Below are 14,938 nucleotides of genomic sequence, written 5' to 3' on the forward strand. Positions count from 1 at the left end.
TTTACACGCGTAGAAACTTATATCGCCACATCTCTTTTTCGCTCAGTCAGTGTCAAAATATGCACGTGGTTCGCTTTGTGTCACTAATGTCAAATTTGTCACTGTCTCGTCATCTTTAGACATACTCTCTAATCTGTGCTCGTCATCTCGTGCTCGTGTTTCTCAGCAGAATCGCATGTTTTTTTGCTAGTATTTTAGATTTTATTTATAAGTGAATTACATAAAAATGGAAGAAAACACACCTACAGTTAGCTTAGTATCATGTATGCATTTTGTTAGGCGAGGTGTGGCTAAAGCGGTTCCCGAAAAGGCAAGTTTTAACTAAAAGCTAAAAGATTTACCATTTACAAAAATTGAATAAAAATGCCATGTATTTATCGTTTGTTACAGATTGAACTAACGGAAAAAGAATTAGAGAAAATAATCAAACAGACCGCAAATGATTTAAGGTACTATTATTTGTGATCGCTTTGCATGAGAGTTATGTTATAAAATTTGGTATAACCTGTAAACAAAACAAAGATGGGAAGTAGGTAGAATAAACAACCTTAAAGAATTGCCAAGATACAATTTTAATTCAGAACATCTTGTCTCGTAGTATGTATTCTTTGAAGTCTTGAATTTCATATATCATATCAGTCATAAGTTAATTTCTAATTTACTTTAGAAGATAATACCCTTAATATACAGGGTGTTTGGCGCATCGTGTGCCAAAATGATTTGGCGGATAGAATGGGTCATTTCCTATATTTTCAGCCCCCATAACACGTTCCATGTCAGGCGGCTACTTTTATATTAAGTTTTTTAGTAATTTCACCAAAATACCCAAATCGCATCATTTAATTTCGATTTAAAAAAAAAATACTAAGCGTAGCCTCAAAGTAAATATTTTGTTTTGACGTGCATTGATATAGGGTTGCATCAAATCTAAAGTTACTGGCAAATATCATCTAGTTTTTTTTTAATTCAGCTTTGAACTTTTCCGAAAAGTTAAAAATGGACTGAACATTTAAGTTTACATAGCTATAAAAAATGTTTTAAAAGAGATAGCGATCTTCGGATTTTATCAAAACTTCTCTAGTCTATCCCCATTCAAACGGTATACTAATCTTGTTTAAATAATAACAACAACTTCACAAATTCCCTAAATTAGTGCATTGACTCTATTCGGACTGATTTGCGAAATTTGTGTTTATAGCCCCTTTTTGTGTGAATAACACGTTAAATACCTACAGGTAAAAATATTTATCTTATGCAATGTAAAAACTTTTTCCCTATCGTTTTTCAACGTGGATTTCTTGAAATTAAAGACGAAAATAATTATTTTGATCGTTTATTAATTATTACAAACTTTGTTCAAAATGTCCGCCTCAGCAACGTATACACTCACGACATCTTCGACTGTTGTCGTATGCAGCCTCATTTCTCTTTTTATTACTATAAAGGCGTTTTCTATTCGTTGTTGTAGTTCTTCTAATGTTTGAACTTCCGTTACGTACACCAGTTCATTACCTCGTCCCCAGACGTAAAAATCTAACGGAGTTAGGTCTGGGGAACGTGCAGGCCACTGTATAGGGCCAGTCTAAATTAGAAGAAGATGTCGTTACTTAGTGTATACGTTGCCGAGGCGGACATTTTGAACAAAATTTGTAATAATTAATAAACGATCAAAATAATTATTTTCGTCTTTAATTTCAAGAAATCCACATTAAAAAACGATAGAGAAAAGGTTTTTTACATTGCATAAGATAAATATTTTTTACCTGTAGGTATTTAACGTGTTATTCACACAAAAAGGGGCTATAAACACAAATTTCGCAAATTAGTTCGAATAGAGTCAATGCACTAATTTAGGGAATTTGTGAAGTTGTTGTTATTATTTAAACAAGATTAGTATACCGTTTGAATGGGGATAGACTAGAGAAGTTTTGATAAAATCCGAAGATCGCTATCTCTTTTAAAAAAAAATTTATAGCCATGTAAACTTAAATGTTCAGTCCATTTTTAACTTTTCGGAAAAGTTCAAAGCTGAATTAAAAAAAAACTAGATGATATTTGCCAGTAACTTTAGATTTGATGCAACCCTATATCAATGCACGTCAAAACAAAATATTTACTTTGAGGCTACGCTTAGTATTTTTTTTTTAATCGAAATTAAATGATGCGATTTGGGTATTTTGGTGAAATTACTAAAAAACTTAATATAAAAGTAGCCGCCTGACATGGAACGTGTTATGGGGGCTGAAAATATAGGAAATGACCCATTCTATCCGCCAAATCATTTTGGCACACGATGCGCCAAACACCCTGTATATTTAGAAAGCCAGCACTACAGGGTGACTTTTAATATATTCTTTTCTATAAGCACTCTACTATCATTTGACGTTTTAATTAATATTTTCAGATTAACGGAAGCCGGAGACGATGTCAGCGACGAAGAAGGCGAAAGTTCTCGCGGCCCACCAGACCCGCCCGCTAATCCCAATGATGAATTTGACTTTGAACACTATGACCAAGACGACACAAGTAAATTACTTAGGCCGAATTGCACTACCTAACTTCAACCGTAACTATAACTGGTGGTTTGTGTTTGGAGTTTGACAGACTTGATGTTTGTTAAAGTTAAAGTAAGATAGTGCAACATAGCCTTAGCAATTTTAGCCAGAATAGCACAAAGAAAATAAACTACATACCTATTTTAATTATACATTCATGATATTTAGTGTGAATCTTTTGTACTAATCCAAATTACATTTTATTTTTCTAGGTAATCCAGTTGGTATTGGCTCAGTGGCAACATTACCCAATTTAGGTGACTTAAGTGAAAATGTTCAAATTAGGGTAAGTTTTTTATCATTCTTAAAATATTATCTTGTTTGTATACATACATTATTGTTATTTGTTATGTCATAACTAAACTCAGTGAATTTTATCCTACTTCCTACTAATATTATAAATGCGAAAATTTGGATGTCTGGATGTTTGTTACTATTTCATGCAAAAACTACTGAATGGATTTTAATGAAACTTTACTGATTTATGTTTTATAACCCAGAATAACATAGGCTAGGCAAAAGCTAGTTTATTATAAAGAACAATATTATAAAAATTACTCCTTACCTAAAACCTCAACAAACTATTCATCACAAAAGACGGTAGTGAAATTGTTTACATTTTTCATACAGACGGAAGGACCAGACAGTGATGAGGAGGATGACATCATCAAAGCAGACGATAACCTGCTTCTAGTTGGTCACGTTGAAAGCGATGCCAGCGTACTGGAAGTATACAGTAAGTATCTATTACTATTTATTTTATTTATTAGGCCCAGAACACACGGTGAAACACAATTGCAACGTTTGAAACCGATTTGAAATGGTCGCGTCATGTATGGTCTCTCAACGGAATCAATGGCAGAAACTTAGATGCAACTCAAAAGTAACTAGAAGTTGCAGTTTCGTTGCAATTGAGTTTCACCGTGTGTTCTGGGCCTTAAGAGTCATAACTGCTTACAACTGATTAACTGACATTTCAATCCGCACGGATGCGCAAGCATGCGTCGGAAGCCGGTCGGCTCCGAGCGTATTCCAGCGGATACACGCGCAGACGTTCGCTTTCCACCGCAATTTTGGCTGAACGGACGCTGCGCTGCGCACCGACTCGCACCGGTCAATGTGAATCCTGCCTTATTCTGTACTTTTATCCATTAGAAATATCTGATAATGTAATATGTTTTATTTCAGTTTTCAACAAAGAGGAAGACTCGTTTTATGTCCACCACGACATCATTCTTCCTTGGTTCCCGCTGTGCATCGAGTGGCTGAGCCATGACCCTTCAGACCCTAACCCAGGTGAGTACGACGAAGTTGTTGCATTTGAACGTAACTAGCACCCTCTAAGGATGTAGAGGCCGCGTACCGGAAAACGCAGCATGAGACGTCCACCTACAAGGTGGACCGACGACATTATAAAGGTAGCAGGAAGGCGCTGGACGCAGGCCGCTACCAACCGGGCAACATGGAAAGCATTAAGGGAGGCCTATGTTCAGCAGTGGACATCCTATGTCTGAAATGATGATAAGGAGCACCATTTAAAAGAATGTGCTTCTGTTACACCTTGTATAACTTTTTTTAAATTATCTTTTGAAAGCCACAGCACACGTGCTACTTTTAGCATCGGCGATCGGCGATTTAGCCGCTTTTAGAAGCTGAATGCAGCGACCACACATTCCACACCATACATTTAAAAACGCCATCGCTTTGCGTGTCAACGTATGAAGTCGCGATATTGCGATACTGATTCGATGCAGTCGCAAAATCGTCGATGCTAAAAGTAGCATGTGTGCTGTGGCCATTAAAAGGGACATTCATTTGCCACTATTGAAGTATGGGCATGGGGCCACTCATTTATTATGTAAGACGTTTTTTCAAGTTATTTATAATTTTCAAATCATCATCATCATCATTTCAGCCATAGGACGTCCACTGCTGAACATAGGCCTCCCCCAATACTTTCCACGTCGATCGATTGGTAGCGGCCTGCGTCCATCGCTTCCCTGCTACCTTTACGAAGCCGTCTCGTAATTTTCAAATACGTAAGACGATTTAGGTTAACCCTCCCCCCGACACCCTGTTGGCCTATTCTTATTTTTTCTTATAATAGGGGAGAGGGGAGGGATTAAAAAGTAGCGAAAATAGTCTCACGTAATAAATGGCCCCTATGTAATCACTCCAATCTTTTTTTTGATTTACCAAAATAGTTTTTATGTCGCAGGCAACCTCTGTGCCCTCGGGGGCATGGACCCAGTGATCCAGGTGTGGGACCTCGACATCGAGAACTGTTTGGAGCCGGCCTTCAAGCTCGGCAAGAAGCCCAACAAGAAGAAGAAGACGAAGCGCGTGGGACACAAGGACGCTGTGCTTGACCTGTCTTGGAATAGGAATTTTTCGTGAGTCATTTATTTATTTATTTATTAGGTATATACTACAGTTGACAATCAAATATTTTAAAGAAGATGACGTCACATTGTTGTGTACTGTCGGTGGTACCACAGAATAATAATAAGTACTACGTACAGAAGTTTTACTTCGCGAAGGTATTTAAAAAAATGTATGCTCAATGTCATTAACATTATGGTATAATTTAGCCTGTCTCAAGAGTCAAGCACCATTTTGTTGACAAACGTCAGTGATCGGCACTGCGCCGAAGCTATAGGGCTGACTTCGGTAAAATGATGTGACGTGAGGTGCCAAACTGCGGAAAATGGCGGAGGAAATACATGATTTAGCATGAATAATATTAACTACTTATTTACCTCTCAGTGTCTTGAGGCAACTTAAAAAAGTACATTCTGTATTTTTATTATTATTTAGGCAGTTAAATACTGCACAGTATTCAGTATACAGTTATAGTACACCATTTTCTTTATTTACTTCCATCATACACAATAACACGCGTGCGTGAGTCAATGTTCGCCTGAATGTGAGGCCTTGTCGAATAGTATCCTGTAGGTGGGCCATCGTGCGTGTTTTGTTTTCGATGTAAACTCGCGGAGATGAACAGGCCTGGTGGTACGTCAATCTGAAGTAAAATGACACTGTAAAGAAATTAAGTTCAAAATTATTTTTTTCTTTTTTGTATCAGACTACATTTTTGATGCAAAATAGGCCTATTGGCTACTACAATGGGACATAAGATTCCACTGTAGTTAATTAATGTGTTGTTGTTTGTACTCCTCAACAAGACAAAACAAAACCTCAACAAGTAACTCTAAACTATGCAGGTCGTTGTCAATAATGTGATATTAAATCTACTGTATAATGAATGGAACAAAATGTCTCGTTATTTATCTAGACATGTGCTGGCAAGTGGGTCTGCAGACAACACAGTGCTCCTCTGGGACCTGGACCAAGGGTCGCCGCACACAAAACTAAACTACTTCGAAGATAAGGTAAGTGTTTTTAACATTACATACAATATTAGCGTCGCTTATTGATCGACTGTACACGTCCCAATGAGATTAAGTGGGAGTAAGAAGAGAAAGTACCTAGATGCGAAGAGTGCAGTATTTATTTATAGCTGTGCAAATCCTAAGAGGAGGCCTTTATCCAGCAGTAGACGTCCTGCAGCAAGGCTCTGGATTAGAGGCCCTACCGAAAAGCACACAAGGTGGAACGATGACCTCATAAAGGTAGCAGGAAGGCGCTACCAACCGGTCAATGAAAATCATTGGAGGAGGTCTATGTTCAGCAGTCGACGTCCTTTGGCTGAAATGATGATAGTGATGTGACGTTCTTTGGATAAAAGAGAACAGATATTTATTTCAAACTAGCTTTCCGCCCGTGGCTTCACCCGGGGTTTTCCCGTAAATTATTCGAATTTTTGTCGCCGTAAAAACCATCCTTGTATTTAAACGAACACATTTGGTCCAGGCGTTGTTGAGTTATGTGTTTACCAACACATTTTGCGATTCATTTTTATATTAAAGATATTTTTTTTTTGCTTGTCCAGGTGCAATCGGTGTCGTTCCACCCACTAGAAGCGCAGACGTTGTTGACGGGCGCGTGCGACGGGCGCGCGCGCGTCACCGACTGCCGGACGCCGGACGCGCGCCGCGCCTGGCAGCTGCCGCCGGAGATCGAGCGCGCCGTGTGGGACACGCAGAACCCCTTCTGCTTCGCTGTAAGTACATTTTGTTTGGTTCTTTCCATGGGGACAGCTGAAGGAAATCGCTTTGAAGGAACTAAGTCAAAAAATCTGACTTGCCCCCCCTATTACACGCGCGCGTCAAATCCTTCAGATTTTTATGCTCTGTCATATCATAATGTGCCACCTCTCCCGTCGCTTCCATAACCTCAGGTATTGACTCCAGTTAACCGCTACACCTATAGCTATGCTTTTCTCCGACTTTAAAATAGTCAACTACTGGAGATGCGCGCAGTCTGGGACACACATAAACCTTTCTGCTTCACCGTGAGTACAGATTGCTTTTTTTTTGTTTGGTTCTTTCCTTTTTGAAAAAGGCAAAGGCGTAAACTAAGGTATATCAACGAAACACCGGTTCAACGTTTGACAGTATATTGACAACTGGGCGGTCGCGGCGCGTCACATAAGTACACAGGTGCGATCGGTGTCGTTCCACCCTCTAGAAGCGCAGACGTTGTTGACGGGCGCGTGCGACGGGCGCGCGCGCGTCACCGACTGCCGGACGCCGGACGCGCGCCGCGCCTGGCAGCTGCCGCCGGAGATCGAGCGCGCCGTGTGGGACACGCAGAACCCCTTCTGCTTCGCCGTGAGTGCAGATTGAGTGTTTTTTGTTCTTTCCATGGGGACAGCTGAAGGAACTAAGTGAAAAAATCTGACCTGTCCCCCTATTACACTGCGCGTCACCGACTGCCAGAGATTGAGCGCGCGGTGTGACCGTGTGAGACACGCAGAACCTCTTCTGCTTTGCCGTGAGTATAGACTGTTTTTTGTTTGGTTCTTTCCTTTTTGAAAAGGGCAAAGGCATTCGCCATACTGAACCCCTTCTGCTTCGCCGTGAGTATATTGTAGTCAGACGGGGGGTGGTCACGTATGAGCGATTGAAGATAAAGCGCATGGTTTGGGACACAGAACCTATTCTGCTTCGCCGTGAGTATAGAAACTAGCTTTAATTTTAATATCAACTACGCCTTCGCCGTGAGTACAGACTGTTTTGTTTGGTTCTTTCCTTTTTGAAAAAGGCAAAGGCATAAACTAAGGTATATCAACGAAACACCGGTTCAACGTTCGACAGTATATTGAAAACTACGGTCGCGGCGCGTCACATAAGTACACAGGTGCGATCGGTGTCGTTCCACCCTCTAGAAGCGCAGACGTTGTTGACGGGCGCGTGCGACGGGCGCGCGCGCGTCACCGACTGCCGGACGCCGGACGCGCGCCGCGCCTGGCAGCTGCCGCCGGAGATCGAGCGCGCCGTGTGGGACACGCAGAACCCCTTCTGCTTCGCCGTGAGTACATTTTGTTTGGTTCTTTCCATGGGGACAGCTGAAGGATCTCGCTTTGAAGGAAGTAAGTGAAAAAATCTGACTTGCCCCCCCTATTACACCGCGCGTCAAATCCTTCAGATTTTTATGCTCTGTCATATCATAATGTGCCACCTCTCCCGTCGCTTCCATAACCTCAGGTATTGACTCCAGTTAAGCGCTACACCTATAGCTATGCTTTTCTCCGACTTTAAAATAGTCAACTACTGGAGATGCGCGCAGTCTGGGACACACATAAAACTTTCTGCTTCACCGTGAGTACAGATTGTTTTTTTTTGTTTGGTTCTTTCCTTTTTGAAAAACACAAAGCATAAACTAAGGTATATCAACGAAACACCGGTTCAACGTTCGACAGTATATTGACAACTGCGGTCGCGTCTTGTCGCCCGCGCAGCACATAAGTCATCATCATCATCTCAGCCATAGGACGTCCACTGCTGAACATAGGCCTCCCCTAATACTTTCCATGTTGCCCGATTGGTAGCGGCCTGCGTCCAGGGCCTTCCTACTACTTTTATGATGTCGTCGGTCCACCTCGTGGGTGGACGTACCACGTTGCGTTTTCCGGTACGCGGCCTCCACTCCAGAAACCCACATAAGTACACAGGTGCGATCGGTGTCGTTCCACCCTCTAGAAGCGCAGACGTTGTTGACGGGCGCGTGCGACGGGCGCGCGCGCGTCACCGACTGCCGGACGCCGGACGCGCGCCGCGCCTGGCAGCTGCCGCCGGAGATCGAGCGCGCCGTGTGGGACACGCAGAACCCATTCTGCTTCGCCGTGAGTATAGATTGAGTGTTTTTTGTTTGGTTCTTTCCATGGGGACAGCTGAAGGAACTAAGTGAAAAAAACTGACTTGCCCCCCTATTACACCGCGCGTCACAGACTGCCGGAGATCGAGCGCGCGGTGTGAGACACGCAGAACCCCTTCTGCTTCGCCGTGAGTGTAGATACTATAGGTCCAGCGCTTAAGGTCGCTTGTACACGTTAAGAAATTTCACCGTGTCTGCCGTAGACAAGACAAGAATCTCGTCGGACCTACCTAGCTACAAAAATTTGTGACACAGTGCGCGTCCACCGCGTGTTGTATCTAGCGCAGACAATAATCATTTCATGGTCAGCTCCGGAGCAATGTACACGGTTCGTGTTTAGAACCGACACGAATTCTTGCGTAGGCCCGGCGACTGTTTTTAGCGTTTACAAGCGGCCTTAATCGTTAGACCTATAGATAGCTTTGCTTTTCTCTTACTATATAATATCGACCTATTGTCAACTATCCTCGAAGATGAATGCGATCTGGGACACGCGGAACACCTTTTGCCTCGCCGTGAGTACAGACTGTATTTTTTTTGTTTGGTTCTTTCCTTTTTGAAAAAGGCAAAGGCATAAACTAAGGTATATCAACGAAATTCAGGTTCAACGTTCGACAGTATATTGACCACTGGGCGGTCGCGGCGCGTCACATAAGTACACAGGTGCGATCGGTGTCGTTCCACCCTCTAGAAGCGCAGACGTTGTTGACGGGCGCGTGCGACGGGCGCGCGCGCGTCACCGACTGCCGGACGCCGGACGCGCGCCGCGCCTGGCAGCTGCCGCCGGAGATCGAGCGCGCCGTGTGGGACACGCAGAACCCCTTCTGCTTCGCCGTGAGTACATTTTGTTTGGTTCTTTCCATAGGGACAGCTGAAGGATCTCGCTTTGAAGGAAGTAAGTGAAAAAATCTGACTTGCCCCGCCTATTACACCGCGCGCGTCAAATCCTTCAGATTTTTATGCTCTGTCATATCATAATGTGCCACCTCTCCCGTCGCTTCCATAACCTCAGGTATTGACTCCAGTTAAGCGCTACACCTATAGCTATGCTTTTCTCCGACTTTAAAATAGTCAACTACTGGAGATGCGCGCAGTCTGGGACACACATAAACCTTTCTGCTTCACCGTGAGTATAGATTGCTTTTTTTTGTTTGGTTCTTTCCTTTTTGAAAAAGACGAAGCATAAACTAAGGTATATCAACGAAACTCGGGTTCAACGCCAGTATATTGACAACTGCGGTCGCGGCGCGTCACATAAGTACACAGGTGCAATCGGTGTCGTTCCACCCTCTATAGTCTGGTCTGTGAGCACGTAGAATTTTGTCCAATGACCCCAAGCTACCCATCCTTATCGCTCTCGCGTAATTATGTTGCTGTCGCGCTCGCACACTCACTGCGAGCGCCCGTCGCACAGTCGCGACGCAAAATTCTACGTGCTCACAGACCACCCTCTAGAAGCGCAGACGTTGTTGACGGGCGCGTGCGACGGGCGCGCGCGCGTCACCGACTGCCGGACGCCGGACGCGCGCCGCGCCTGGCAGCTGCCGCCGGAGATCGAGCGCGCCGTGTGGGACACGCAGAACCCTTTCTGCTTCGCCGTGAGTACAGACTGTTTTGTTTGGTTCTTTCCTTTTTGAAAAGGGCAAAGGCTTTCGCCATACTGAACCCCTTCTGCTTCGCCGTGAGTATATTGTAGTCAGACGGGGGGTGGTCACGTATGAGCGATTGAAGATAAAGCGCATGGTTTGGGACACAGTACCTATTCTGCTTCGCCGTGAGTATAGAAACTAGCTTTACTTTTCTCCGACTTTATAATATCAACCTATAGTCAACTACTGGTGATGCGCGCGCTCTGTGACACGCAGAACACCGTTTGCCTCGCCGTGAGTACAGATTTTTTTTTTGTTTGGTTCTTTCCTTTTTGAAAAAGGCAAAGGCATAAACTAAGGTATATCAACGAAACACCGGTTCAACGTTCGACAGTATATTGAAAACTACGGTCGCGGCGCGTCACATAAGTACACAGGTGCGATCGGTGTCGTTCCACCCTCTAGAAGCGCAGACGTTGTTGACGGGCGCGTGCGACGGGCGCGCGCGCGTCACCGACTGCCGGACGCCGGACGCGCGCCGCGCCTGGCAGCTGCCGCCGGAGATCGAGCGCGCCGTGTGGGACACGCAGAACCCATTCTGCTTCGCCGTGAGTGCAGATTGAGTGTTTTTGGTTGGTTCTTCCCATGGGGACAGCTGAAGGAACTAAGTGAAAAAATCTGGCTTGCCCCCCTATTACACCGCGCGTCACCGACTGCCAGAGATTGAGCGCGCTGTGTGAGACACGCAGAACCCCTTCTGCTTCGCCGTGAGTACAGAAACTATTGCGCTTAAGGTAGCTTGTACACGTTAAGAAATTTCACCGTGTCTGCCGTAGACAAGACAAGAATCTCGTCGGACCTAGCTGCAAAAATTTTTGATACAGTGCGCGTCCGCCGCGTGTTGTATCTAGCGCAGACAATAATCATTTCTTGGTCAGCTCCGGAGCAATATACACGGTTCGTGTTTAGAACCGACACGAATTCTTGCGCAGGCCCGGCGACTTTTCTTAGCGTTTACAAGCGGCCTTAATCGTTAGACCTATAGCTTTGCTTTTCTCTTACTATATAATATCGACCTATTGTCAACTATCCTCGAAGATGAATGCGATCTGGGACACGCGGAACACCTTTTGCCTCGCCGTAAGTACAGACTGTTTTTTTTTGTTTGATTCTTTCCTTTTTGAAAAAGGCAAAGGCATAAACTGAGGTATATCAACGAAACTCGGGTTCAACGTTCGACAGTATATTGACAACTGCGGTCGCGGCGCGTCACATAAGTACACAGGTGCGATCGGTGTCGTTCCACCCTCTATAGTCTGGTCTGTGAGCACGTAGAATTTTGTCCAATGACCCCAAGCTACCCATCCTTATCGCTCTCGCGTAATTATGTTGCTGTCGCGCTCGCACACTCACTGCGAGCGCCCGTCGCACAGTCGCGACGCAAAATTCTACGTGCTCACAGACCAGGCTCTAGAAGCGCAGACGTTGTTGACGGGCGCGTGCGACGGGCGCGCGCGCGTCACCGACTGCCGGACGCCGGACGCGCGCCGCGCCTGGCAGCTGCCGCCGGAGATCGAGCGCGCCGTGTGGGACACGCAGAACCCCTTCTGCTTCGCCGTGAGTGCAGATTGAGTGTTTTTTGTTTGGTTCTTTTCATGGGGACAGCTGAAGGAACTAAGTGAAAAAAACTGACTTGCCCCCCTATTACACCGCGCGTCACCGACTGCCAGAGATCGAGCACCCCTTCTGCTTCGCCGTGAGCGTGAAAACTATAGGTCTAGCGCTTAACTCAGTCAGGCCAAACGTGACGTTGGTCGTCACAGACTTTCGACGTTTAAAACGTCAAATCCTTCCGATTTTTATGCTGTCATGTCAATGTCACCCCTCCCGTGCCGCCCCCATGCCTCAGGTACAGACTAGTTAAGCGCTATACTTGTAGTCTTAACTGTTTTCTACACGATCAAACTATTATTATCAATATTCACGGATATTAAACACGTGATTAAGCTTAGGACACGAAAAAAATATTATGATTATGAAAACCCTTCTGCCCGTCAACCCGGCCCCAAATTTAAATCCTCACAAAGCTGTTGATAAAATTAAATATCAATCATTTATGTAGAGGCTAAAGCGAGTGACGTCAAAAACAAGCTCCATGGGAGCTCTAATAGGATAGTATTATCTCAATTTAAACGTTTTTTTTTTCTTCTTACAGATGAGCAACAACCAAGGAAAAGTAGCGTACGTGGATTGTAGACAGGATGAGCCTCTATGGACCATAGACGCACACGAAAAAGAAATCACAGGTTCGTATCTTATAACACTAGACCTTATTCAAAATCGATGTAATACCACAGGTAATACGAACATGTCTTTGTCCTACTCAAAGACACAAACACCTACTTAAATTCTTTCACATTATGTGTTCCACCCAGGAATCGACTCAAACCTCTGATTACTCAAAATGAACCGCAAATAATAGTATTTTCATTCCCGTATTTTTTTAATTCTAGGTCTAATACTAAGCGACAAAGTTCCCGGCTTGATGGTCACTGTCAGTACAGATGGAAAAATGAAATCATGGGACATAACAAGGTAAGCTTTTATTTACTTTATCCACATTCCACACTACGAATTTACACCGCCCAGGCAGTACATCGCGTGATCTTTTTTTAAATTAGCTTGCACGACATTAGTGCATGTCCCAAAGTAGAGAAACAAATCTGTATCATATGTAGCCACCATAACTTGTGTCTTATTTACTTACTAGCGACCCGCCCCTGCTTCGCACAGGCACAATGTATTATACTTAAAAAACTTCCTCCTGAATCACTCTATCTATTAAAAAAACCGCATCAAAATTGCGTAATTTTAAAGATCTAAGCATACATAGCGTCAGACAGACAGGACTTTGTTTTATAATAAGTAGAGATTATAAGGTCGAAAACCAATCAAGTACCAACTATTTCAACATGTGCTCTCGTATTGTATTGCAGTGGCGCATGCGTGCAAGTGAGCGAGCGATCGGGCCGCGTGGGGCAGGCGCTTTGTGCGGCCGCGTGCCCCGACGCGCCCTTCTCTCTCGCAGTGGGCGGAGACAATAAGGAGTGCTTCATAGAGGTCGTCGACCTGCTGGCCAGCGACACAGGTACATACCATAGAGTAACTATACTTACGTCACTTACGGGAAACAAATGTCCAGGCGCAGACCTCTAGTCTCAGTAGTACGGTTGTTTTGTCCGGTCCCGGACTACTGATACTAATAAAGTCTCAATTTAATTATTACGATTATGACGTCTAACCGAACTAATGAGACTTTATTAGTATCAGTAGTTCGGTTAAGGATGTTAAAAACAAAAATAACACAAAAAGTATTAGGAAACGAAATTTGTTCTTTTAATAAGAAAAAAAGAATTTGTAACTAAAGTAAAAGCTGTTTCTCCTAGCGAAAAATATTATTTCTATGGTTTCTTCCACCACTAACAGAACTACAGATAAAGTCTCAATAGTTCGGTTAGACGTCATGACCGTACTAATGGGACTTTATTAGTATCAGCAGTCCGGGACCGGACAAAACACGCTCCGCACGGCCAGTCTGTATGAACTGCTAGGGAGCGGAGCGGTTTCTCCGGACCGCATTACTCTAAAACGCTCCCTAGAAGTTCATACAGATTGGCCGTGCGGAGCGGGTCCGCACCGGACGGTCCGCGTGACACTAAAACCAGCCTATATCGCAACGGCGCGTGCGTACAAGTGGCCTTGGTTGACGCGCCCTTCTCTAGCAGTGGGCGGGGACAATAAGGAGTGCTTCATAGAGGTCGTCGACTTGTTGGCCAGCGACACAGGTACATACACTACCACAGTAACTATACTTACGGGAAACAAATGCCCAGGCGCAGATCGGCGCTATATCGCAACGGCGCCTGCGTGCAAGCGTCCCGACGTGCCCTTCTCTCTCGTAGGGTGGCAACAAGGAGTGTTTCATAGAGGTGGAGGATCTGCTGGCCAACGAAACAGGTACTACCATAGAGTAACTAATGATCAGGCGCAAATCGACACTACGAGACAGGTACACACTCATCATCATCATCATCATTTCAGCCACAGGACGTCCACTGCTGAACATAGGCCTCCCCCAATGACTTCCACATCGCACGGTTGGTAGCGGCCTGCATCCAGCGCCTTCCCGCTACCTTTATCAGGTCATCGGTCCACCTTGTGGGTGGACGTCCCACGCTGCGTTTTCCGGTACGTGGCCTCCATTCCAGAACCTTGCTGCCCCATCGGCCGTCAGTTCTGCGTACTATGTGCCCAGCCCGCTACCACTTCAGCTTGCTGATCCGTCGGGCTATGTCAGCGACTTTAGTTCGTTTACGGATCTCCTCATTTCTGATTCGATCTCGTAAAGAAACACCGAGCATAGCCCTCTCCATAGCACGCTGTGCAACTTTGAGCTTCTGTATAAGGCCTATAGTGAGGGGCCACGTTTCCGAGCCATAAGTCATCACAGGT

At 44.6% G+C, this 14,938-nt stretch overlaps 1 protein-coding gene across 1 annotated transcript; it reads left to right on the top strand.

Annotated features, from left to right (window-relative positions):
- Positions 1-144: 144 nt before the first annotated feature.
- On the top strand, positions 145-14,460 carry LOC135078943 (periodic tryptophan protein 1 homolog). The gene is made up of 14 exons (XM_063973548.1): positions 145-310; positions 391-449; positions 2,405-2,526; positions 2,768-2,841; positions 3,186-3,291; positions 3,744-3,851; positions 4,774-4,948; positions 5,854-5,950; positions 6,511-6,681; positions 12,642-12,732; positions 12,940-13,021; positions 13,423-13,574; positions 14,212-14,288; positions 14,389-14,460. Exons 1-14 carry the CDS (start codon positions 227-229, stop codon positions 14,458-14,460), a joined length of 1,470 nt encoding a protein of 489 aa, XP_063829618.1. The 5' UTR covers positions 145-226.
- The last annotated feature ends 478 nt before the right edge of the window (positions 14,461-14,938 follow it).

Source organism: Ostrinia nubilalis, chromosome 2 (genome assembly GCF_963855985.1).
Source record: "Ostrinia nubilalis chromosome 2, ilOstNubi1.1, whole genome shotgun sequence".
Classification (NCBI taxonomy): domain Eukaryota; kingdom Metazoa; phylum Arthropoda; class Insecta; order Lepidoptera; family Crambidae; genus Ostrinia; species Ostrinia nubilalis.

Bases quoted from the DNA above. Each gene is read 5' to 3' on its own strand.
- LOC135078943 (XM_063973548.1), top strand. From the start codon at position 227: ATGGAAGAAAACACACCTACAGTTAGCTTAGTATCATGTATGCATTTT. The intron at 2,527-2,767 runs GTAAATTACTTA...TTATTTTTCTAG, and splicing joins CTATGACCAAGACGACACAA to GTAATCCAGTTGGTATTGGC. The intron at 4,949-5,853 runs GTGAGTCATTTA...TTATTTATCTAG, and splicing joins TCTTGGAATAGGAATTTTTC to ACATGTGCTGGCAAGTGGGT.